The sequence below is a fragment of the Herpailurus yagouaroundi genome, unplaced genomic scaffold, assembly GCF_014898765.1.
Source record: "Herpailurus yagouaroundi ecotype Mexico unplaced genomic scaffold, PumYag 569, whole genome shotgun sequence".
NCBI classification, from domain to species: Eukaryota; Metazoa; Chordata; class Mammalia; order Carnivora; family Felidae; genus Herpailurus; species Herpailurus yagouaroundi.
The window spans coordinates 869,674-894,731 of NW_024412786.1; the positions used below are offsets into that span (position 1 = coordinate 869,674).

The following is a 25,058-nucleotide window of genomic DNA, read 5'->3' on the forward strand; positions in this document are numbered from 1 at the left end:
TCTCAAAATAAATAAATAAACTTGAAAAAAACAGTATAGCAAAATGAAGTTTAGAAGTTATAAATTCACAGGACAAAGAAGATGAGAACTGATATGGCAGCAAAGAGTTATCAAAAATACTCTGGAAGGAAAACAGACAAATGAAAACTGTCTCAAGTGTTGGCTCTCTCTGCCTTAAGTTGTCTGTGACAGGCAGGGGCCAACAAGAAAAAAGCAGATTCTCTCAGCAGAAACCCTGAAAGGCTCAGAAATGAGAAGCACCAGTCACCATGTAGGAGGGGGGTGAGGGAACGGGACTAACAACTAAAGAAACCGTTGAAAGTCTTTGGAGACAGCACCTTTTGGAGCACCTAACCTCGCAGATCCCGCTTCCTCCCCGCGCTCCAGACCCTCTATCTGCCCACAGAAGATGGGAAGTGTACTATCTGGAGGGGATAAACTAGAAAGAATTTAGACTTTGATACCGAACTCAGCCAAGAGGAGTAAGTCCCCTACTTTACCGGAAACGGGCACTTCAGTCAAGGTCGACATACTGAACAGTGAAGTCTCCTTAGCCTGTCGCCCTGCTGGAGCCACAGTAAGCTTCTACCCACTCGGGCAGGGGTTTACAGAACTCTTCTCTGGGGACACTCATAGCCCAAGAAGAACAGTCTGCAAATACAGACATTTCGGGGTTGCAATAAAATATCCAATAATCTTGCTCAGTCACCTCACTGTCCAAACCAGTGCACAAGGCTCGCCCTCTCGCCAAAGGTCCCAGTCAGATTTTTAATAACTCATCTTAAATACACATGGCCAAGGACCAGACCTCTGAGACAAGCTTCCAGAAGAAAGACAAAAACTCATGTCCTTCATTCTAGAACATCATCTTACATTATCCCTTTTATAATTTCTTTCCCTCCATTTTCTCTTTTACTAAAACACCTATCATTAATAACAGGTGCGACCTCTCCTGAACTGATGCTCAACGTTTCCTTTTCTTGCTGTGCCCTCCTGTTCTCCTTCTTCTCCACCTCTCCCTCTCCTCTCTTCTTCCCTCTTTTCCCTCCTCTCTCCTCCCCACCCCCCTGCCCTTCTCTCTCTGCTTCACTCCCTCCCTCTGGTCTAATTTCTACTCTGTTCTTTCATTCAACCTACCAGCAAGAGTTTCTCCAATTTGGCGTCTAACTCCTTCTCTACAAAAGTTTCCGTTTTTGCTGCCACAGCTTTCATTTCCAGGAGCTTTTGTTTTCTGAATGTTGCTTCTTAACAGCATCCAGTTTTTTCTTGGTTGCACGAGCTGCAACATCTTATCTTTCTGAGGATGCGGGTTTACAAAGAATGAAGAAAAAGCCCACACTAAGGTACATTACCATGAAAATTCATGCCAACAATAAGAAGATCTTAAAAGCTTCAGAGAGAAAAAGGTCACATACAAAGGATCAGGAATCAGATGGTGTGGGACTTCAGCAGCAACACTGGAAGCTGGAAGGCAATGAAGCAATGCCCTCCATTCTAAAAGAAAATTATTTCTATCCTATCATTAATTCTAGGATAAAATTAAAATATTTTCAGACTTACAAGAACTCAAAAAAGTGATCTGCTATACATCCATTCTAACCTTTCTCAGAAAAGCTAGTGGAGAATGTCTAGAATTAAGGAGAGAATAAACAACAACAACAACAAAGGAGAGAATAAACAAATAAAAGGTTAAATAGGATTCAACTGCAAAAGGAATTGAAAAAAAAATCCCAGGCCCTGATTTCAAGCTATATTACTGTTTTGTAATAAACATTGTATGGTATTGGTATAAAACCAGACATGCAGATCAATGGAACAGAACAGCTCTCTGTTCTCCTGGAAATAAAACCACATATAGATGATCAATTAACTTTATGACAAAGCAGCCAAGAATATACAATGAGGAAAAGACAGTCTCTTCAACAAATGGTGGTGGAAAAACCGGACAGCCACATGCAAAAGAATGAAAGTGGACCACTATCTAACACCAGACACAAAAATTAACTCCAAATGGATCAAAGACTTAAAACTTGAAACCCTAACACTCTGTGAAGAAAACACAGGTGGTAAGCTCCTTGACATCAGTCTCGACAATTTTTTGGATTTGGCAACAAAAGCAAAGGCAGCAAAAGCCAAAATAAACAAGTGGGACCACACCAAACTAAAAAGCTACACAGGAATTAGAAAAATACTAACAACATGAAAAAGCAACCTACTAAATGAGAGAAAATAATTTAAAATCATGTATCAGATGAAGGGTTAATAGCCAAAGTATATAAAGAATTCAGGGCACCCAGGTGGCTCAGTCAGTGTCTGACTCTCAATTTAGGCTCAGGTCACTGACGATCTCATGGTTCACGGGTTTTTTAACAGCTTGGGATTCTCTCTCTCCTTCCCTCCCCTCCCTTTCTCTCTGCCCCTCCCTCCCCCACACTCATTCTCTCAAAATACATAAAAATAAACATTTAAGGGGTGCCTGGGTGGCTCAGTCAGTTATGCATCCAACTTTGACTCAGGTCATGATCTCACGGTTTGGGAGTTCAAGCCCCGCATTGGGCTCTCTGCTGTCAGCACAGAGCCCACCTCAGAGCCTCTGTCTCCCTCTCTCTCTGTCCTTCCCCCACCAGCGTACAGGCATACACTCTCAAAAATAAATAAACATTAAATTTTTTAAAAAAGAAATAAGCATTTCTTAAAAATTAAAAAATTAAATAAATTAAAAAATTTTTTAAATAAAAAAGAATTTATATAACTCAACAGCCAAAATAACAAAAAAAGAAAACACAAACAACACATGCCCACAAAAACCATAATCCAATTAGAAAATGGGCAGAGAATCTATACAGACATTTTCCCAAAGACGATATACTGATAGCCAATGGGTACATGAATTATTCATGTTCACCATCAATAATCACCAGGGAAGTGAAAATAAAAACCATGATATATTACCTCATCAGTGTGATGAATGAATGTTTATCAAAAAAGAAAAGAAATAATAAGTGTTGGCAAGAACGTGGCAAAAAGGGCACCCTTGTCCACTGTTGGTAAGAATTTAATTGGTGCATCTATTATGAAAAACAGTATGGAGGCTCCTCTGAAAATTAAAAATGAAACTACTATATGATCTAGCAATTCCACTTCTGGGTAATTATCTGAAGAAAGCGAAAACAGTAATTCAAAAAAACATATGCACCCCCACGGTCAATGCAGCTTTAGTTACAATAGCCAAGATATGGAAGCAACCTAAGTATCCATCCATGTTTGAATGGATACAAAAAATGTGGTGCAAAATTCAGTGGAATATTTATTATTCGCCATAAAAAAGAAGGCAATCTTGCTGTCTCCAACAATATGGATGGGCCTTGTAGACACTGTACTGTTTTACTAAGACAAAGACAAACACTATGTGATCTCACTTGTAGGTGGAATCTGAACAAATTTAAAAACAAGCGTATGGATACAAAGGTGGAGCGAGGGTAGGGGAAAGAAAGTGAAGGGGGTTAAAAGGTATCAACTTCCAGGGGCGCCTGGCTGGCTCAGTTGGTAGAACATGCGACTCTTGATCTCAGGGTTATGAGATTGAGCCCCATGTTGGGAATACAGATTACTTAAAAATAAAATCTTAAAAAAAAAAAAAGTATGAACTTCCAGCTATAAAATACATGTCATAGGGAAGCAATGTACAACATGGTGGCTATAGTTACTAATATGGCATTGCATATTTCAAAGCTGCAAAGACATATCATAAATGTTTTCATCATGAGGGAAAACATAATAAAATTTAAAATGAAAGAAAGAAAGAAAGAAAGAAAGAAAGAAAGAAAGAAAGAAAGAAAGAAAGAAAGAAAGAAATTGACAGTGGGACAGCTGTGCACCAGGCCTTAAAGGAGGCAGTCCAGGGGAGAGGAGGAGAACACTGTGACCAGGCATGAGGCCTCCCCAAGGGGAAAAAAGAAAAAAAAAAACAAAACACAAAACACAAAACCAGAGCCTAAGTGTGTAGATCATACTGAGAGGTTTTAGGAGTCTATCCCTTGAGATACATTAGTGAGAAGCACACAGAACACTAATGACGACAACAACAAAAAAACAGGTAATTCATTACAAGAAATGCAACCATAATTCACAAGAAACGTCAGTGATGAAAACATAGAAAAATACCCATACAATAAGGTAAATACAAATACATTTTTTTTTATTTTTTTTTTTCAACGTTTATTTATTTTTGGGACAGAGAGACACAGAGCATGAACGGGGGAGGGGCAGAGAGAGAGGGAGACACAGCATCGGAAACAGGCTCCAGGCTCCGAGCCATCAGCCCAGAGCCCGACGCGGGGCTCGAACTCACGGACCGCGAGATCGTGACCTGGCTGAAGTCGGATGCTTAACCGACTGCGCCACCCAGGCGCCCCAAATACAAATACATTTTTAGCTACAACTTGTGACCTACCTATTGGAAGGACGAGGGGAAGGAAGCCAATGGGTGAGGGTGGGAGAGTGGTAAAGATGCTAAATCCTAATTCTGCACAAGAAGCTATGACTATTTCAATTGTAATAATCCAGAAGGAACAGTATAAGCATGTTCTTTAAACATTCAGAAGCAAATAGCAGAAGACACAGCCCAAAGCACAAGTGGTTGCCTCTGGAGAACGAACTAGGAGGTCAAAAGAATGTTCTTTTTTATTATGAACACTGCAATTCTACTGACTTTTCCACTATGTGTGTGTGTGTATAGTATATATACATATGTGTATGTATATACATTATTTTGTGCATATACATTATATATATATTACTTTGTCAAAACAATAAAATGATACTTAAAAAAAGAAAGCACCTAAAACATATAAAATACTACATATAAACAAGACAAAAACACACATACAAAACTGTACAAAACCCATGATCTCTCCTACCTAATTCTGAAATCCAACAAGTTCTGAAAACCCAAGTTAGGTGGCAAACTCATTTGGAGGAAAACCTGCCTTGAACTGATGTGAGGCTTTTTCTAAGCTTTATTTGTCCCATTTCATCTCTCAGACATACCTTTCACTGCAGAAATAGTAAAATGTTTTATTGGGAGGTATTACCTGAATGTCTATTACTGTCTTCAACCTCATGCTCATATGCATCATATTTCTCTATCTAAAATCCAAAAAATTTAGGAGTGCCTGGGTGGCTCAGTCGGTTGAGCATCCGACTTTAGCTCGGGTCATGATCTCGCGGTTCATGGGTTCAAGCCCCATATCGGGCTCTGTGCTGACAGCTCGGAGCCTAGAGCCTGCTCCAGATTCTGTGTCTCCCCTGCCCCTCCCCCGCTCTCTGCCCCTCCCCTTCTCCCACTCTGTCTCTCAAAAATGAATAAATGTTAAAAAATATATATTTAAAGTCCAAAAAATTTCAAATTCCAAAACACACATAGTCTCAAAGAGTTTGCATAAGGCATGTGGTCACGTTACCTATTTTCTACAGGGATATATATATGCTTACAAAGAAAAAGAACAGAAAGGATACATTCAAACCTGATCTGTGTGGTGAAGGAGGAGTTCAATCTATCCAAGGTGTCCAATTTTTTGCAAGAACATCATCATTTTTTTAGAACATCATTTCTAATGTCATAAGGAATACACTTCACTTTTAAGAATAAAGAAACTACTACAGTGACAGATAATGTATTACTATTTATAGAGCTAAATTCAGCCTCTATGAAGACGGCATAGAGTGAAGAAAGCATCTCCACCAGGAAACGTTACTGGAAACGGGGTCCTCACAGAGGTGATCACGTTAAGACGAGGTCATTAGCGTGGGCCCTAAGCCAATATGACTGGGGTCCTTATGAGAAAAAGTAATACAGACACGGGGAAGAATGCAAGGTGAAGACAAAGAGACACACGGAGGGAAGACAGGGGCAGAGACCGAAACTCTACAAAGCCAAGGAATGCCGAGGACGGCCAGAAGCGAGGAAGAGGCAGGAACGGACTCTTCCCCACAGGCTCAGAGAGGGCATGGCCCTGTGGACAGCTGGACTTCTACTTCCGGACTCCAGAACCGTGACCCAATAACTTTGTGTTGTGTGAGTCCCCTCATTTGCGGTCCTTGGCTACAGCAGCCCTCACCCGCCACCCACGCCTACTCGTTTATGACCTCTCGCTGACCGGATGACACAATCCACACACAATGACGTCCGCCTCAAGCATTACTGTGTCTACAGCACCGGGTGCACCGCCTCACACGAGGTAGACATTCAGAAACGTGTGCGGAAGGCAGGAGTCTAGAGAGGAATCCGTTTCAGGGGGAAAGGTGTCGAACTCAAGTTTTGACAGACGCGTTTAAGAACAACAGCTCTCAACCACTGAGTCGCGGCCCCGGTGCAGAAACACCAGTCACCAGGTACAGGCCAAGGTCGAGGAAGGATGTTCTTTGCTTTTTACAGGACTATAAATTAGAACTAACTCCAGGTAATCCCCATAATAAATGACACCCTCATTCCTCTGTATGCCGATGTGTTTTCTTGAACGTCAATGGGACAGGTGGAATCAGAAAGACATGCTAAGAACTGCATCCCACTCTGGAGTCGCCACGGGACAGTATTTTACAGGACGAACATAAAAGGACCGCTGCGTGGAGAATAGAAGACCGAGACTAATTAACCGTAGGTAGTGACAGTAATGATAAATAATGGCTCGCAGTTATTAAGCACATACTCTTTTCCAGGCGCACAAAGCTACGCATTTTACAAACACGGACTTATTTAAGCCTCACCCGGATTACTACAACAGCTTCACAACCGGCCTCACTGAATGCACGCCTGTCCCTAAAAATCTATCCCAAATGCAGCAGCCAGAGCGACCCTCTGCTCACCTAACATCACTACTCTGCTCAACACACGGCTCCCACCTCCCCCAGAGGAAGAGCCCGAGCCCTTGCAAAAGCCGAGCGTCAGCAGGACCTAAATGCCTCGCTGACGTCGTCGCTAAGCCTCCTCCTGTCACACTTCCCAGTCCCAGCCACTGGCCTCCTTGCTGCTCTTCGGTCCTGCCAAGCACCCTCCACCCCAGGCCGTCTTGCTGCCCCGTCTCCTACACCACTACTCCCCACCCCCCAAGATATAGCTGCAGAACTTACTCGCCCACTTTCTTGGGTTCCGTGCTCAACTCAGTAAGGCCTTGCCTGATCACCCAGCAGTAACAGGACCGGACCTCTGTGAGCCAAAAACTTTCCCCCACCATTCAATCTATTGCTATAACTACTCAGCTGTAAAATTTTTCTTAGTCTCAAAACTTTTAAATGATACACTATGACATTAAGACTTTTATGATGAATATATACCTGTAGCTGCTGAAGATCATCTTCCTGAATGTTCTGGGACAGATTATAAATCTAGAAAACAAAAATCCAGATTGATGCCACTCTAGCTTACTTGAAAGGAACCCCAAATAAGCAAAAGCACTGAAGAGAAGCTTTGTACAACTAAAGGTTTGCACAGAAGTACCCAAGGTCTGTCCAAACAGTAATATTATCTCTCTTTTGGGAAACAATGCATATAAGGTTGGAATCACATAATTCTTCCTTTACTGCTTAAAATACAGTTTTCCTAAGTCCTTACCAAATCTCCAGTTCCTATGTGATGTAATTAATGTGATTTCAATTTCCACTTTCCAGACTTTTTTTGGCGTATTTTATATATACTTACGACCAAAGTGGAAAAACAGTTTAAGCTCCTTTTTGAGCTTCTAAGAGCTTAACGTCTATCTGTAGTCTAAAAAGAACGTTTACATGTCACCTAGGGATTCTGATAACAGAACAATAACTGAAAATAGATATACTCCATTTATCTTATTTCCTCTGCAAACTTTTATCTTAAGCAAGTGGTGTTACCTGCACAGAACTGGTCATGGTGCTTAGAGCGAAGATAGTGGCACAGTCTTTCACGGTGGACTGGCTGTCAAACGCCCCCTGGGTATCCATCAGAACGACTGCAACCTAAGAGAAAGGAAAAGACCAGCAACGTAAGAGTGAGAAAGGGAAAAATGTAAAAAAGAAATTGAAAAGTCCAGGTGACATGTAAATGAGGCTTTGGCACCTGTTCGTAAATTCCACAGAAAAGTAGTTATTTAGGGGCTTTGTCTTGATCAGAGAATCTTCCTGGAGAAGATTATCTGCTCTGACCTGATGAGATGGTATGAAACAGAGGCCTACAGAGCAATACGTATGGAAGGGGAAAATGCCCACGAATTAAGAGTCAAATGTTGGGGCGCCTGGGTGGCTCAGTCGGTTAAGTATCTGACTTTGGCTCAATCTCCTGGTTCATGAGTTCAAGTCGGGCTCTGTGCTGACAGGCCAGAGCCTGGAGCTGCTTCAGACTCTGTGTCTCCCTCTCTCTCTGACCCTCCCCAACTCACACTCTCTGTCTCTCAAAAATGAATAAACATTAATTAAAAAAAAAAGTCCAATGTTGAGACCGATTAGCTCACCTACCTAGTCAATCATTCAGGCATTTTTGTTCACAGAAATGATTATTACTTTATGTAATTCATAGATCAGGTCCTAGTAATCACATATTATGTTTTTGAGTTTATTTTCAGATACCCAACCCACTACTGTGGTAGAAGAGATATGATATAAATCCACGCAAAAGAAAGTATTATGCATCGGGGCACCTGAGTGGCTCAGTCAGTTGAGCATCTGACTTCGGCTCAGGTCATGATCTCACAGCTCGTGAGTTCGAGCCCCGCGTTGGGCTCTGTACTGACAGCTCAGAGCCTAGAGTCTGCTTCGGATTCTGTGTCTCCCTCTCTCTCTTCCCCCAACCCACTCGCATTCTGTCTCTGTCTCTCTCAAAAATAAATAAACGTTCAAAAAAAATTTTTTTTAAAGGAAGTATTATGCATAAAAATAAATCAAAGCAAATAAAGTTTCTAGCCTCAATACACTGAAACCTAGTGACAGACATGAAAGCTTTATCCTTTCCACACATCCATTTTCTGAAGAGCATACTGTCAAACTGAGTAATCAACACCAATTATAGCTGAAACAAATGAATATCCACACACAAAAGGATCCCTACCTCACATCACTTACAAAAATTAACTCAAAATGGATCAAAAACCTAAATATAGGAACTAAAACCACAAAACCGTTAGGAAACAGAGGTGTTTCCAAGATCTTCATGATCTTGGGTTTAGTAAAGGTTGCTTGAACATAAAGCACAAGCAAACAAACAAAAAAAAGTACACAAATTAGATTTCATTAAAACTAAAACTTCTGCACGTCAAGAGACACTACTAAGAAAATTAAAAGACAACCTATCGAATAAAAGAAAATAACTGCAAATTATCTATGTTGACAAGGGTCTAGTATTCAAAGTATATAAAGAACAATTCAGCAATGAAGACAAATGATCCAACTAAAAAATGAATTTGATGTGAACAGGTATTTCTCCCAAGAAAATATGCAAGTGGCTAGTTAAGTACAAAAAAATATTCTCAACATAATTAGTCATTATGGAAACACAAATGTAAATCAAAGCCACAATGAACCAAAATAAAAAGCTTTTGAACAAATGAAATTTAAAATTTTTAAATTGAAAAAAAAAAAAAAAAAAAGCTACTGCACAACAAAGGAAACAACCAAAAAAACAAAAAGGCATTACTGAATAGGAGAAGATAGGAGAAAATATCTACAAATGATATATCCAATAAAGGATTAACATCTAAAATATATATATATAGAACTTATATACCTCAACACTAAAAAGCAAACAATCTGATTAAAAAGTAGGTAGAGGAGGGGCGCCTGGGTGGCTCAGTCGGTTAAGCGTCTGACTTCAGCTCAGGTCATGATCTCACGGTTCGTGAGTTGGAGCCCCGCATTGGGATCTGTGCTGACAGCTCGGAACCTGGAGCCTGCTTCGGATTGTGTCTCCCACTCTGCCCCTCCCCCTCTGCTCTGTCTCTCTCTCTCTCTCTCTCTCTCTCTCTCTCTCTCTCTCCCAAACATTAAAAAAAAAGTAGGTAGAGGATCTGAATAGACATTTTTCCAAAGAAGACAGATGGCCAATAGACACATGAAAAGATTCTCAGTATCATTCACTAATAATCAGGGAAATGAAAATCAAAACCACAATGAAGTATCACCCACACCAGTCAGAGTGGCTCAGTGGGAGGGGGCCTGGGTGGCTCAGTCAGTTAAACATCCGACTCTTGGTTTCAGCTCAGTTCTTAATCTCACGGCTCATGGGTTCGAGCCCCAAGTCAGGCTCCACGCTGTCAAGTGCAGAGCCTGTTTGGGATTCTCTCTCTCTCTGCCCCTTCCCCACTTGCACATGCTATCTCTATCAAAATACATGAAAAACTTTTTAAAAAATTAAAAACAGAACTACCTTATGATCCAGCAATTCCTCTTCTGGGCATATACCCAAAAAGAATTCAAATCAGTATCTCAAGATATCTCGACTCCTATGGTCATTGCTCCCATGGTCATCAACTGATGAAGGAATACAGAAAATGTGGTATCTACCTACAGCGGAATACTACTGAGCCTTAAACAGGAAGGAAATCCTGCCATACATGACAACCTTCGATCTCTCCCAGGTCCAGTAGGAACCAAGCAAGGTCATTGCCGTATTGCCAAAGTACGCTTCCGGGCATCTCTTTCTCCTCAATTAGCGCCCGTGAATTTTTGCTATCTACCAATTTAGTGTAGAGGATACTGAGATAAGCCAGTCACAGAAGGACAAATGCTGCCTGATTCCACTGACATGAGACATCTAAAATAGTCAAACTCAAGGAAACAGAGAAGAGAATGGTGGTTGGCTGAGGAGAAGGCTAAATGGGCGCTGTTTAATGGGTATAAAGTTTTAGTTATGCAAGATGGACGAGTTCTCAAAATCTGCTACACAGCCTACTGCCTATAGTTAACAGCATTATATTATGCACTTAAAATTCTAACAAGGTAGATCTCATGTTAAATGCTCTTAACTACAGTAAAAACAAGGACAAAGAAAACCTATGTTTACATGAAAACTTGTACATGAATGCTCATGGTAGCATTACTCATAATACCCACAAAGTAAAAATAACCCAAATATCCCTCAAATGATGAAAAGATAAAGTGTGACACGTCCATACAACAGAGTATTACTCAGCCACGAAAAGAAATGAAGCATTGATGATGCTACACCACGGACGGGTGTTGAGGGCGCTGGGCTGGGAGTGGGGGGAGGCCAGACATAAGAACCACATATTGTATGATTCCATTTGTATGAAATAAATGTTCAGAGCAGGCAAACAGATCCGTGGAGAGGGAAAGCAGATCAAGAGTGGCCAGGTGCTGTGAAAAGAGGCAAATGGGGGAGTGACTGCTAATGAGTACTGGGTTTCTTTTTGGGGTGATGAAAATGTTCTGGAATTAGACAATAGTGATCCTTGAACAGCCTCATGAGTAGATAAAAAACCACTGAATCATACACTTTTAAAAAATATATTTATTTTGAGAGAGAGACAGTGAGCGAGCAGGGGAGGGGCAGAAAGAGAGGGACAGAGAGAATCCCAAGCAGACTCTGTGCTGTCCGTGCAGAGCCTGACGTGGGGCTCGATCCCATGAACCCAGAGATCATGACCTGAGCAGAAATCAAGAGTCAGGTGCTTAACCAACCGAGCCACCCAAGTACCCCTGAATTATATACTTTTAAAAGATGACTTTTATGATATGTGAATTATATCTCAATAAAAAAGAACTCATCGTGGCATATATTTACAAAAAGAAAAATAAGGCAAATGGGGAAACGAAATGCTAAAGAGAAGCTCTTGCAGAACAGGAGTCACATGTACGCTCAGATAAACTGCTGGATGTCTGGGGAAATGGTATTCTCGTATCACATAGTGAAATGGTGAACTGTCACAACCACGGTCAAGAACAATTTAGTAGCAGCTAGAAAAGGGGAAATGGGCATTCTCAGACCTAGCAAATGCACTGCCACGTGGCTCTCTAATGTTCTGGACCAGGACCCAAAGAAAGAAATATATTTAACATCATGACTGAATACATTACACACATACAGAAAGCTGAAACTAAATGTGTATGCACACTGCACTCTGATACCTTCTGCTCTGTTCTAGTTCTTTCTTTTTAAATACTGGTCATGAGCCAATAAATTGATTTCTCTACCCTTCATGGGTCATGGACAGAGTTCAAAAACTATGGCTTGGGGTCATGCTTGCACATTTACTCAAGGAGAGATTTATCAGATTGTTCACTGTAGCAAGGATTATAAAAATTAAAAAAAAATTTTTTTAAAAAGGAGACCATCTAAATGGGCTTAATTTAATTTAATGGAGTAGGTAAATGGATAAAATAAGACATTCATATAATTACTACATAACAGTTAAAAAGAATACACGAGTTACATATTTAAAAGATTTTCAGGGGCGCCTGGGTGGCGCAGTCGGTTAAGCGTCCGACTTCAGCCAGGTCACGATCTCGCGGTCCGGGAGTTCGAGCCCCGCGTCAGGCTCTGGGCTGATGGCTCGGAGCCTGGAGCCTGTTTCCGATTCTGTGTCTCCCTCTCTCTCTGCCCCTCCCCCGTTCATGCTCTGTCTCTGTCTGTCCCATAAATAAATAAAAACGTTGAAAAAAAAATTTTTTTTAAAGATTTTCAACTAAAAAGTATAAATAAATTATCTACATTTTTATCCAGGTAAGTGCTAAGCTAAAATCTCACCAAGTATATTAAAAAGTTAAGACAATCATGGAGTGCCTCATGAATGGCTCAGTCAGTTAAGCATGCGACTTCAGGTCAGGTAATGGTCTTTCGGTTCGTGGGTTCGAACCCCTGCGCTGTTAGCACAGCACAGAGCCTGCTTCAGATTCTGTCTCCCTCTCTCTCTGCTCCTCCCTCTCCCTCCCTCTTCCTCTCTCAAAAATAAATAAGTAAACATTTTTTTTTTTTTTTTTTTTTTTTTAAGTAAGACAATCATGGGATGCCTGGGTGGCTCAGTCAATTAAGCATCCAACTTCGGCTCAGGTCATAATCTCACAGTAGTGGGTTTGAGCCCCATGTCAGGCTCCGTGCTGACAGCTCAGAGCCTGGAGCCTGTTTTGGATTCTACGTCTCCCCGTCTCTCTGACCCTCCCCTGCTCATGCTCTCTTTCTGTCTCTCAAAAATAAATAAAAGTTTAAAAAAAATTAAAAAAAAAAAAGACAATCATGTGAAACTTTTATTTGGGAAACTTCTAAAAAAACTGCTTATTAGTATGGCATTTATACAATATTATATTGATTTCTGAAAGCACTCCTGATCCTGTTGAATGTCTAAACATAATGTTTTTTAAAGAGGTAGGAAACACAACACCAAGATACCTCTACACACCTATTAGGATGGCCAAAATCAAGAAGATGGACAACATTATGCCGACGAGTATGTGGAACAACAGGAACTTGCATCATGGCTCGAAACAGTACAAAATGATACAGCTACTTTGGAAGACAGTTTGGCAGTTTCTTACAAAACGAAACATCGCCTTACATACAATCTAACGATCACACTCCTTGGTATTTACTCAAATGAGTTGAAACTGACATCCACACAAAAACCTGCTCACAAATGCTTCCAGCAGCTTTATTCGTAAATTGCCAAAACTTGGGAGTATAGCTCAGGGGTAGGGCATTTGACTGCATAATTGCCAAAACCTGGAAGCAAACAAGATGTCCTTCAGTAGGTGAAGATACACTGTGGAACATCCATATAATGGAATATTATTCAGGAATAAAAAGAAATGAGCTATCAAGTCATTAAAAAAGGTGAGGAACCATAAAAGTACATTGCTAAGGGAAAGAAGCCAATCAGAAAAGGCTACAGACTGTATGATTCCAACTATATGACTTTCCAGAAAAGGCAGAACTATGGAGACAGAAGATCAGAGGTTGCCAGTTCTGAGAGGAGGAGGAGGGGGGAGGAGGCAGGAACAAACAGGTGGAGCACAGAGGATTTTTAGGGCAGTATACCTATTCTGTCTGACACAATAATGGTAGCTGCATATCGGTATACATTTACCAAAACCCACAGAATGTAGAGCACAAAGAGGGAATCCTAACGTAAACTGTGGGCTTTGGTTAATAGCAATATATCAATATTGGTTCATTAATTATAAAAAATGCATTACACTAAAACAAGATATAAACAATAGGGGGAAACTGGCAGATGGGAAGGGGAGTATGAGAACTCAGCAGTTTCTGATCAATTTTTCCATAAATCTAAAATTGTCCCAAAAAATAAAGTCTATTAATGCAAACTGGTGCAGCCACTCTGGAAAACAGGATGGAGGTTCCTCAAAAAAATTAAAAATAGAACTACCCTACGACCCAGCAATTGCACTACTAGGTATTCATCCAAGGGATACAGGCATGCTGTTTCAAAGGGGCACATGCACCCCAATGTTTATAGCAGCACTGCCGACTATAGCCAAAGTATGGAAAGAGCCCAAATGTCCATCAACGGAAGAATGAATAAAGAAGATGTGGTTGGGGCGCCTGGGTGGCGCAGTCGGTTAAGCGTCCGACTTCAGCCAGGTCACGATCTCGCGGTCCGGGAGTTCGAGCCCCGCGTCAGGCTCTGGGCTGATGGCTCAGAGCCTGGAGCCTGTTTCCGATTCTGTGTCTCCCTCTCTCTCTGCCCCTCCCCCGTTCATGCTCTGTCTCTCTCTATCCCAAAAATAAATAAACGTTGAAAAAAAAAAAAAAAGATGTGGTAAATATATATATATACAATGGGATATTATTCAGCAATCAAAAATGAAATCTTGCCATATACAACTATATGGATGGAACTAGAGAGTATTATGCTAAGTGATATTAGTCAGAGAAAGACAAATATCATATGACTTCACTCATATGAGGACTTTAAGAGACAAAACAGATGAACGTAAGGGAAAGGAAGCAAAAATAATATAAAAACAAGGGAAGGGACAAAACATAAATATGTTTTGTTTCTCTTAGATATGGAGAACAAGCAGAGGGTTGCTGGAGGGGTTGTGGGAGGGGGGATGGGCTAAATGGGTCAGGGGCATTAAGGAATCTACTCCTGAAATCATTGTTGCACTATATGCTAATAACTAATATACGCTAACTTAAATTTACTTGGTTGTAAATTTTAAATAAATAAATAAATAAAATAATCATCTCAAAAAATAAATAAGTAAAATCTATTAATTTTTTTAAAGGTGAGGAAGCCAAATGATCTCAAAAAACAATGAGCTTTATGGGAGTCAATTCAACAAGATAAAATGAGGGCACTACAAATGTCAGATAACTAAAAGCAAAGCTTGCTTACTACTAACTTTGTAGAGACTTCCTAAACTATTATGAAAAAATAACACACCAGTTGCCCCCCAAAATAAGAATCAGATCCACCAGTTCTACAAAATCACGAAGTCAAAAATAATTACATATTCCTGGAAAGAAAATTATGAAAGCATCTACCATACATTATCAGAAATGTAGAAAGAGAGCAATGATACTGAAGAACACAGAAATGAACAGTTGTAGGGCCTTGTTGTAATGTCTGACCGAAGAGCCCCTGTATTACCCACTGCAGGCCTTAACTCCCTGGGTCTCTTTCTGGCATCTCTAAAATGGGAAGACTGGGGTTCCACTTCCCACCAAAATGGAGTAAGAGACTGAAATTACCCTCCTACCTGAAACGAAAAAAGAACAAAATACATGAAAAGGCAGTTCAAGACACTGGACATCAGGTAACAAAGGATAATGATCCTCAAGGGAAAGGAAACAGGTAAGGTGAGCCCGTCCGTTGTCCGAGCTTACCGGCCAACGCTCGGGCAAAGGAAACCCAAGCAGAACCCGACAGATTCCCTGAGTTGAAGAGACACAGCTGAGAGTCAGGGAGACCAAGAAAGCTGGAATTCCCAGGCAGAGAGAGATACAACAAACCCCAGGGATCTGCAGAGGGTCCACATCAAGAGTTCAGCTGAGTACTTACAAGCACGTGTGCATGAGGACACTACCTGAGGCTCGAGAAACAACCATCCAAAAGGTTCAGAGTGAACAGTATCCCGTGCTCACAGACAGCCAAGAACAGGCCTGTTCCCTCAGCCAGACTGAAAAGTCCCATAATTCTAGAGTACTCAGAAGAGTACTGGGTGGTGAGGAGTAAATAGGTCTAGATTAAATACAACTCTGGTACCATTTAACAAACCTTTTTATTCTTTTTTTTTTTTTTAATGTTTATTTTTGAGAGAATGCGTGGGTGGGGTAGGAACAGAGAGAGAGAAAGAGAGACAGAGGATCCGAAGCGGGCTCTGTGCCTACAGGCTGACAGCAGTGAGCCTGATGTGGGCTTGAACTCATGAACCATGAGACCATGACCTGAGCTGAAGTCAGACGCTCAACCCACTGAGCCACCCAGATGCCCCTGGATAAATATTATTTTTAACAGAATTTTCAGAGTACACATTAAAGTTCCCATTTTGTTGTTTTTGTTCATTTAGAAGTCTGTTCTTCCTTACCTTCTTCCCACCTGGCTTCTCCACGGTGAAAACTTCACTCCAGATCTGAATCCCAGTTGTTTCTGGGTCAGAGCCCCCTCTCCATGAAAATCCTGTTAACGGTTCTTCTGAGTCACCCAACCAATTTGAACTGCCACCTTCCTTCTACAGGAGAAATAAGCAATATCCATTAAATCTTAAATTTTGAGTAATTTTGCACATCAAGGATAATCCATGAGCTTATCTTGCTCTTTTGGACACAAAAGTCTCATTTTCTAACCTGAGATGAAATAATTCTCACTTACCTGGAAATATAAGTATCGTAGCATAAAGTCCAGAAAGAAGGATTTGCCCTTTCGGAAGGCACCAGCCACGGACACCACCACCACATCAAGGTCTCGGATGTGGTCCTGCAAGAGAATGCTGGCCAAAGCTTTCTCTTCTAGCTCAAAGGAATGCTGGTCTTTCTGAACCAAAACAACCTGCACTGGACCAGGCTTTCCAGTCTCCATGGCATCACCTAGATTGTTGGAGAGAAAAATATTAAGTTTCAAATCTTTTTTTTTTAATTTGTATTTTTGAACATGGGAAAAGCAAAACCTTCTTAAACACAAAAGCACTAACCATAAAAGAAAAAAATGACAGACTCCATGATAAAATTAAGAATTTTTGCTCATTAAAAGACATCATTAAGTAAATATGAAAGCCACAGGCTAGGACAAAATATTCACAATACCTGTATCCAAAAACTCACATCCAGAATGAATACAGAAATCCATAAGAAAAGGACAAATATTCCAATTTTTAAAATAGTAATAAGCAAAAGGCACTTCATGAAAAAAGGATATCCAAATGGTCAAAAATCATATAAAGAGGTGGTTCCATACCATTACTTAGCAAAGAAAACAAATTAAAACCATAATGAGATACCATCACCTGTCCATCTGAAAGGCTAAAATTTAAAAGACAGACAATATCAACTGTGGGAGAGGATATGGTACAACTGGAATATTCACACACATTCTGATGAGAATATAACCACTCTGGAAATCTTCTTGGCAATATCTATTAAAACTAGACATACCTACCATCTAGCAATTCTACTCCTAGGTATGTAAGAGAAATAAATGCTTATGTCTACCAAAAGACAGAAATACAAGAATGTTCATTCACATCAGCTTTATTCAAAATAGTCCAAAACCAGAAACAACCCAAATGTCCATCAACAGTAGAAAGGATGCCCGCCACTGCTAAGCCTTTTACATACATTTAATTTAATCCTCAGAACAATCCTATGAGGTAAATAATACCGCCCTGTATTTAAAAACAAGGATACTAGGTGGGAATGCAAGCTGGTACAGCCACTCTGTACAGTATGGAGGTTCCTGAAAAAACTAAAAATAGGACTACCCTATGACCCAGCAATTGCACTGCTAGGTATTTCTCCAAGGGATACGGGTGTGCTGTTTCAAAGGGGCACATGCACCCCAATGTTTATAGCAGCACTATCAACAATAGCCAAGGTATGGAAAGAGCCCAAATGTCCATCGAAGGATGAATGGATAAAGATGTGGTATACAGATACAATGGAATATTACTCGGCAATCAAAAAGAATATCTTGACATTTGCAACTACGTGGATGGAACTGGAGGGTATTATGCTAAGTGAAATTAGTCAAAGAAAGACAAATATCTTATGACTTCACTCATATGAGGAATTTAAGATACAAAACAGATGAGCATAAGGGAAGGGAAGCAAAAATAATATAAAAACAGGAAGGGGGACAAAGCATAAGAGTCATAAATATGGAGAACAAACAGAGGGTTACTGGAGGGGTTGTGGGAGGGGGGATGGGCTAAATGGGTAAAGGGCATTAAGGAATCTACTCCTGAAATCACTGTTGCACTATATGCTAATTTGGATGTAAATTTAGTTAGTTAGTTAATTAATTAATTAATTAATATAAGGATACTAGAGCTTACAAAAGCTAAACATCTTGCCCAACAAGTTCTGGAGAAAAGCCTGAAAGGATGTTTAGGGGCTAGGACTTGCAGATCACTCTTAATAACCTAGTCAACATTTTAGGGGCAATTAATTCTTTTTTTTTTTTTTTTTTAATTTTTTTTTCAACGTTTATTTATTTTGGGGACAGAGAGAGACAGAGCATGAACGGGGGAGAGGCAGAGAGAGAGGGAGACACAGAATCGGAAACAGGCTCCAGGCTCTGAGCCATCAGCCCAGAGCCCGACGCGGGGCTCGAACTCACGGACCGCGAGATCGTGACCTGGCTGAAGTCGGACGCTTAACTGACTGCGCCACCCAGGCGAGGGGCAATTAATTCTTTAGCTCAAAATTAAGCACTAACTAGTAGTTTCCCTGACACAGTTGAATGCACAAAGATATTAATTCTTTGAAATTCAGAGCCAGGGCCCCTGGGTGGCTCAGTTGGTTAAGCATCTGACTTTGGCTCCAGTCATGGTCTCACGATTCGTGGGTTCAAGCCCCATGTCAGGCTCTGCGCTGACAGCACAGAGCCTGCGTGGGATTCTCTCTCCCTCTCTCTGCCCCTCCCCTGCTTGCACTTTCTCTCTCAAAAATGAACAAAAAAACTTAATTTTAAAAAAAGAAAGAAATTCCGAGCCACTTAGTAGCTATGGATTTATGGAAAGTTTACAAAAAGCTACAAGCGTAGCTTAAGGATGAAGCAAAGCACTATTTCCCTAAATGTGAGTATGTGCCACAGGCATTAAAGGAGATGTTTCCATGTAGTTAAAGGGACAATTTTTATTATAATAATTATGTATTTTAATGTGTATTAGGAAACAAAACCATGTTTTAACGGACTATTGCTTAGAAGGATGGCAAGTTTAAAAGGGGAATCAATTTAAAGTAAATTGAGAGGCACCTGGGTGGCTCAGTCAGTTGAGCATCTGACTTCCGCTCAGGTCATGATTTCACAGCTTGTGGGTTCGAGCCCCACACGGGGCTCTATGCTGACAGCTCAGAGACTGGAGCCTGCTTCAGACTCTGTGTCTCCTTCTCTGCCCCTCCCTTGCTCATGCTCTCTCTCTCTCTCTCTTTCAAAAATAAGTAAACATTAAAAAATTTTAAAAATAATAAAGTAAATTGAAAGATAAATATTAAGTAAAGCATTGTACAGGTAAGCAGATATGGCCAAAATCACAAATATGGTTCCCAAGTTACTTTTGTCTGGGAAGGACTGAAGGTTGCATGATCACAGCAGGCAAAGTCAACAAACAGCATGACTGCCATACTGCACCCTTTAAGCTAAAGAAATTGCTGATAACTTTTTATATTTAAAATGTCAGCAACAGGGACGCCTGGGTGGCTCAGTCGGTTGAGCGTCTGACTTTGCTCAGGTCACGATCTCACAGTCCGTGAGTTCGAGCCCCGCATCAGGCTCTGTGCTGACAGCTCAGAGCCTGGAGCCTGCTTCAGATTCTGTGTCTCCCTCTCTCTCTGGCCCTCCCCCCATTCATGCTCTGTCTCTCTCTGTCTCAAAAATAAATAAATGTTAAAAAAAATATAAAAATAAAAAAATAAAATGTCAGCAACAAAAGGGTCTTGCCACTTTTTAATTTTTGGCAGACTACTGGAAAACAAGTTATAAATACACAATAACTGTCATGGTATCATTGTGATAAATGTATAGGAATATTTTTCTTTCCCTTTACTGCCTGGATAAAAGGAAACATTTCTGTGAATATTCTCTCACAGTTCTTTTTATTGCCACAATAGCAGGTGAATCCAGGAACTAAGGACCTTCAATCTTTCATATAAAAGAACTAACAAGAACAATTTATTCGGACCTTATGGATAAGCCACAGTGTTACGTACTGTGCAATACTCAGAGCAGTTCCAAACAAGGTCCCTGAGATGGCTGGTCGCTCCCCCAACATTCATTTTCCCCTCCTGCTATGGCAACAAATTTTTAGCTGGGCATAACACTGCAGGAAAGAAAAACGTTTTCAACCCAATCCTGTAGCAGGGCCATCACCGTGTGCCTAAGTTCTGACTGGAAACGATATAACAACTTCCCCCTTTCCTGCTAGCTGGATGCATCAGCGGGAGGGAGTCATCCTGCACCAGGCACATGAGGGCAACGCCCGGGAGCCCTGGAGCAACAAGAGAGGTAGGGCCTAGGGCTTCATGCGGCAGAAGCGCCATGCTGGCTCGCTGTTATGTGAATGAATGCATGAATGAATGAATGAATGAAACTTACTTGAAGGCTCTCTCAGATACAGCCAAACCCAGTAACCCGTACAACAGTCCCGGGGGACTTCACAATTAAGTTCATGATGCTGGCTCTTTCAATTTCATCTATTCCACCATTAAAGTTTGCTGAGCAATGTGGACGTACTGACACACAGCAGGCCCACAATAAACGACTGTAAAAACAATGAACCGTATGTTCTGGAATACGGTTGAAAGCTACGACCCCGAGGATGCAGATGGTTTTGTCAGAGCACCAGGCACAGGAGGTAAGGTTCCTGGGGCTACAGACAAGATGGAATAAACCGATGACCAGAACGTATGCAGTTGTGCACAATGAACTGTGCTTCAAGGGAAGATGAAGACGACGGAGAAGGCCAGTTGGGAGAACAAAGGCGGTAAGACCGTCATTCATTTCTTCCTCTTTCCGCCTACAGCCCAATGAAAAGGAAGAGAACCGGGCTATGTTTAGTTGGAGGACCCGGGGTGAGCTTGCATTTCTCTTCACAACAGTTTACTGGGCACACTGGATTTAAAAAGATCTTGTTCCTTTGGTTTGGTTCCACTTAAGGGAAAAATCATTTTGAACTGTACACACCACCAATAATTCAATTTAAACAAACAGAGTTGCTCTCTTTTCACATCATCTTTCTCTCTCACTTCTTAAGACAAAGAGTATCATTGATCTTCCAAGTAAAGACTTTATTTCTACTCACACCTTTCCAGATGTTATATAAATGTCCTTTTTGTCTTAAAAAAAAAATTTAAAGATTTTATTTACTTAAGTAATCTCTACACCCCACGTGGGTGTAGAATCACATGTTCCTCTGACTGAATCAGCCAGGTAACCCCCCCCCCAAAATGTTTTTTAAAAGAGGCACCAGGCTGGTTCAATTGGAGGAGCACGTGACTCATGATCTCGGAGTCGTGAGTTTGAGCCCTACGTGGGGTGTAGAGATTAGTTAAATAAAACTACAAAAATAAATTTTTTAAATAAAAAAATAACTGTCCTTTGCTGATTTATCTGCATATCTCAGGCTCCCTGATCCCTTAAGATCCCTTCATCAAAACCCTAGCTTAGGCCATACCACCTCCAATCTTTCTTGCCAGTTAGGCACCGTCCCCAAGGGTTACTTTAATGATAGGACCTCATCCATTAGGGCTGACCTTTGTTACAGCACAAAAACACATCACGACAGCAACTACACAAGGGGCTATCAAAATACTTTATGGACTGATGGCTCAAAGCTAAATCTCCATCCTCTAAGCCAAAGTTGTTCACGGTTCTCCCCACTGCCTTGGTTCCTCTAATTCCTTACTCCCCTCATCTTCCCAGGCAGATTTACATTCACTGGTCTTTCTACTGGAAGAAACTTAGGATTCAGGTCCTGTCCTGCCTGGATTCCAAAATTTCCAATGTACAACCTATTCAACCATTTGTTCCCACCTCCTGAAATGCAAGCTCCCCCCTGACTCCAGGCAAACGATTATCCTTCGGCGCTCACATTCACCCTCCCTCTGTCCTGATCCCTTCCAGCCCAGACTCTCAGAGCCTATCACTTTACCTGATATACTAAAAAGAAAACAGGCTCTGGAATCCAGAGGGCAGGGCTTGAATCTTTTTTCTCTCCCCTCTAGAATGTAAGCTCCATGAGGGCAGGAATTTTTGTCTCTTTTGTTCAATGTTAGATCCCCCAAGATCCCAGAACAAGGCCCACACCTAGTGGACACCCAATAAATACTTGTGGAATAACTGTATAAACCCCACCACCTAGTCTCAATGTGACTATGGATAAATTTCTTACCACTTGTAGCTCCATTTATTTACAAATTGAATACTCATTTCAAAGCAGAGTCTAACACATATTAGGAACTCAATAAAGTGGTCCCACTTTCCTATTTCCAATAAAACCTCATACCTACTATTATTCCACTCATAACACTAGCATTTGTGATCATGACTTATTACCCAGCTGGGAGCTTCTGGGAAGTAGGGAAACTGTCACATTCAGTCCCAGTATCTAAAAGGAAGAAGTTTCCTAGTATTGTGCACATTAACCCCAATAGTACATGTCAAGTATCTTAATAAAAATCAGTTTCTTCTCTTCCCTCTTGCAGTCTCCTTTCACCGCCAAACTCCTTGAAGGTATGTCTTCATCCATTTACCCATTCCCTTCTCATCACTTTCCTCTCAATCTCCCTGTTGAAACTATTCTCAGGTTTATCAATGACCTCTTGCCAAATCCAACGGCCCTTTCTTGATTCTCATTCAACTGTGTGACAACACAACTGCCACCTGCTTCTAGAACTTCTGAAAACCTTTGGACTCAGAGACAGTGCCCATTCCTAGCTCCCACCCAATCTCTTTACCATCTCCTTCAGCTGCTTCTTTTTCTCTTTGGCCTCCTGTGAGTTACACCAGCACTCTGCTTCAGTCTTGTGGTTCTCATTCGCTCCCTCAATGAGCTCTTTATTCTTGTAATTTCGCTATACCCTCTACTTTGGTGATGCAACTTCATTAATTCCTAACCTGCATTCAGGTCCAAATGTGAAACTGCCTAAGGGACAGATTCGCCTGGATATTCCACCATCACCTCACTCTCAGAAGTAATATGTAGAAATATACGGGTGTAGGAGTCAAGAGACGAGTTCCTGTTCCAGTCCTACCACTAACAACCTGTGTCATTCTGGGCATGTCTAGTCTTCGGTCTCAACTGTGAAATGAGTCAAGATTCAACCTCTAGAAACCCTTCCAGTACTAACATTTCCTAAGTCTACTTGTAGTGTCATCAAAATGAATCCTCTCAATTATTCCACTTCTCTGAAATCTCTACCTCTCAACCTCTACACCTCCCAACTCTATCTTCCTTTACACTATATCCCCAAATCCTATCATTTCCTCCTATGACTCAAGCTCCTCTTTTGGCAAAGGTTGTTACTCTAGTGAGGCAGAATGTACAGGAGAAAGGTCTTCCCCAACAACTGGGGCCCAGTTTTGCAATGACTCTTAACAGCATGAGTAAATCATTTTACTTCTCTGTGTCTCAGTTTCCTCTACAAAACCAGGCAGTTGGGTGAAGTGATTTTCTAGCTCTAAAATTCAATGACTCTTTAACAATTGAAAATTTCCTGGATATTTAAATTGGCCAAACTTGCTAGGTAACCCATTCATCCCTTGGCGTAATTTATACAGGACTGGCTAAAGAACAGATCAAAATTTATAATGATAAAAACATTAAAGCAACTTGCTAAGGATTCACACGAAAGCTTTCGAGGTTTGGGGTTTTGTTTTGAGGGGTTTTTTTTGGGGTGGGGACTGGGATTCCCCCTAATTGCAATGAAATTACTCCCACTTCTCAGGAATCTTAAACTCTAAAGATCCAACCTCCAGGAATGGTAGTAGAAAAACTTTTAAGTGGCAACTTTACATGCCTTCTCCCTTTAGTGAAGCAATTCTTCCCCAAGATCTATAAATCTACTCTGACACAACAGTAATGCTCACTTATACGAACAGTTAATGTTCGTTTATATGAAGAGCTAAGGCTGTATTGTGTTTATATGAATAACAGAGACATTTTTGTACACATATAGAGATGTGGCCTGACCATAGTCACATCTGTCATCCATATACATATAAGGGAACTTAAAACCTATGTTCAAAAAAAAGTGTGTAGGACAAATGCTCTTTCATACTGCCAATTCTGATTATTGCTGTAATAGCTCATAGTAATACTGAAACAGCCATCACTTCAGGTATGTAGGAAATGCTGAAAATATCTGGATAATTAAAGTCTTTTAACAGTTTGTGTGGAAGCTACAATCTTTTTTCCAATTACTTTTAAAGTACTGATTTATCCTTTACTTTTGGCACAACACACCTTAATCCAGACTCACCAACAGGTCTATATACACCTGTTCAAATAATCTCTGTGATAACTGCATTCAATACACTTAGCTCTGCACCAAAATGACAAAGGCAGACAATCCAAGTAGAAAGTTGAAAGACTTAACAGGTGAAACAAATTATCACAGGGAAGCATTTGTAGAGACCTAGCAAATTACAGCATTAACTCTTCCTAGAACGATCTAACTTTGAATGTTTAAAAGACTTTTTACAACGTAGTTCCACAGGCTAAATTAAAAATAGGTGAGACTACTGAATCATAACTGGGCTTTTCAGGTCTATGGAAAACATAACTTCTAACAAATAAATTCTATCAGAAAAGCATTATAGGGGGGCACCTGGGTGGCCCAGTCAGTCGGTTAAGCATCTGACTTCTGATTTCGGCTCAGGTCACGATCTGGCTGGTGAGATCGAGCC

At 40.8% G+C, this 25,058-nt stretch overlaps 1 protein-coding gene across 2 annotated transcripts in view; it reads right to left on the reverse strand.

Annotated features, from left to right (window-relative positions):
* The window catches only part of ATL3 (atlastin GTPase 3), a 50,169-nt gene that overhangs the window by 20,579 nt on the left and 4,532 nt on the right, over positions 1-25,058 (reverse strand). For both annotated transcript variants that reach the window (XM_040466067.1, XM_040466066.1), the window contains exons 2-5: positions 16,809-17,023; positions 16,525-16,668; positions 7,882-7,986; positions 7,333-7,383 (exon numbers count right to left, since the gene is read on the reverse strand). In XM_040466067.1, coding sequence (XP_040322001.1) covers positions 7,333-7,383; positions 7,882-7,986; positions 16,525-16,668; positions 16,809-17,015 — 507 coding nt within the window. In that variant the 5' untranslated portion in view covers positions 17,016-17,023. The remainder of the gene's footprint in view (positions 1-7,332; positions 7,384-7,881; positions 7,987-16,524; positions 16,669-16,808; positions 17,024-25,058) is intronic.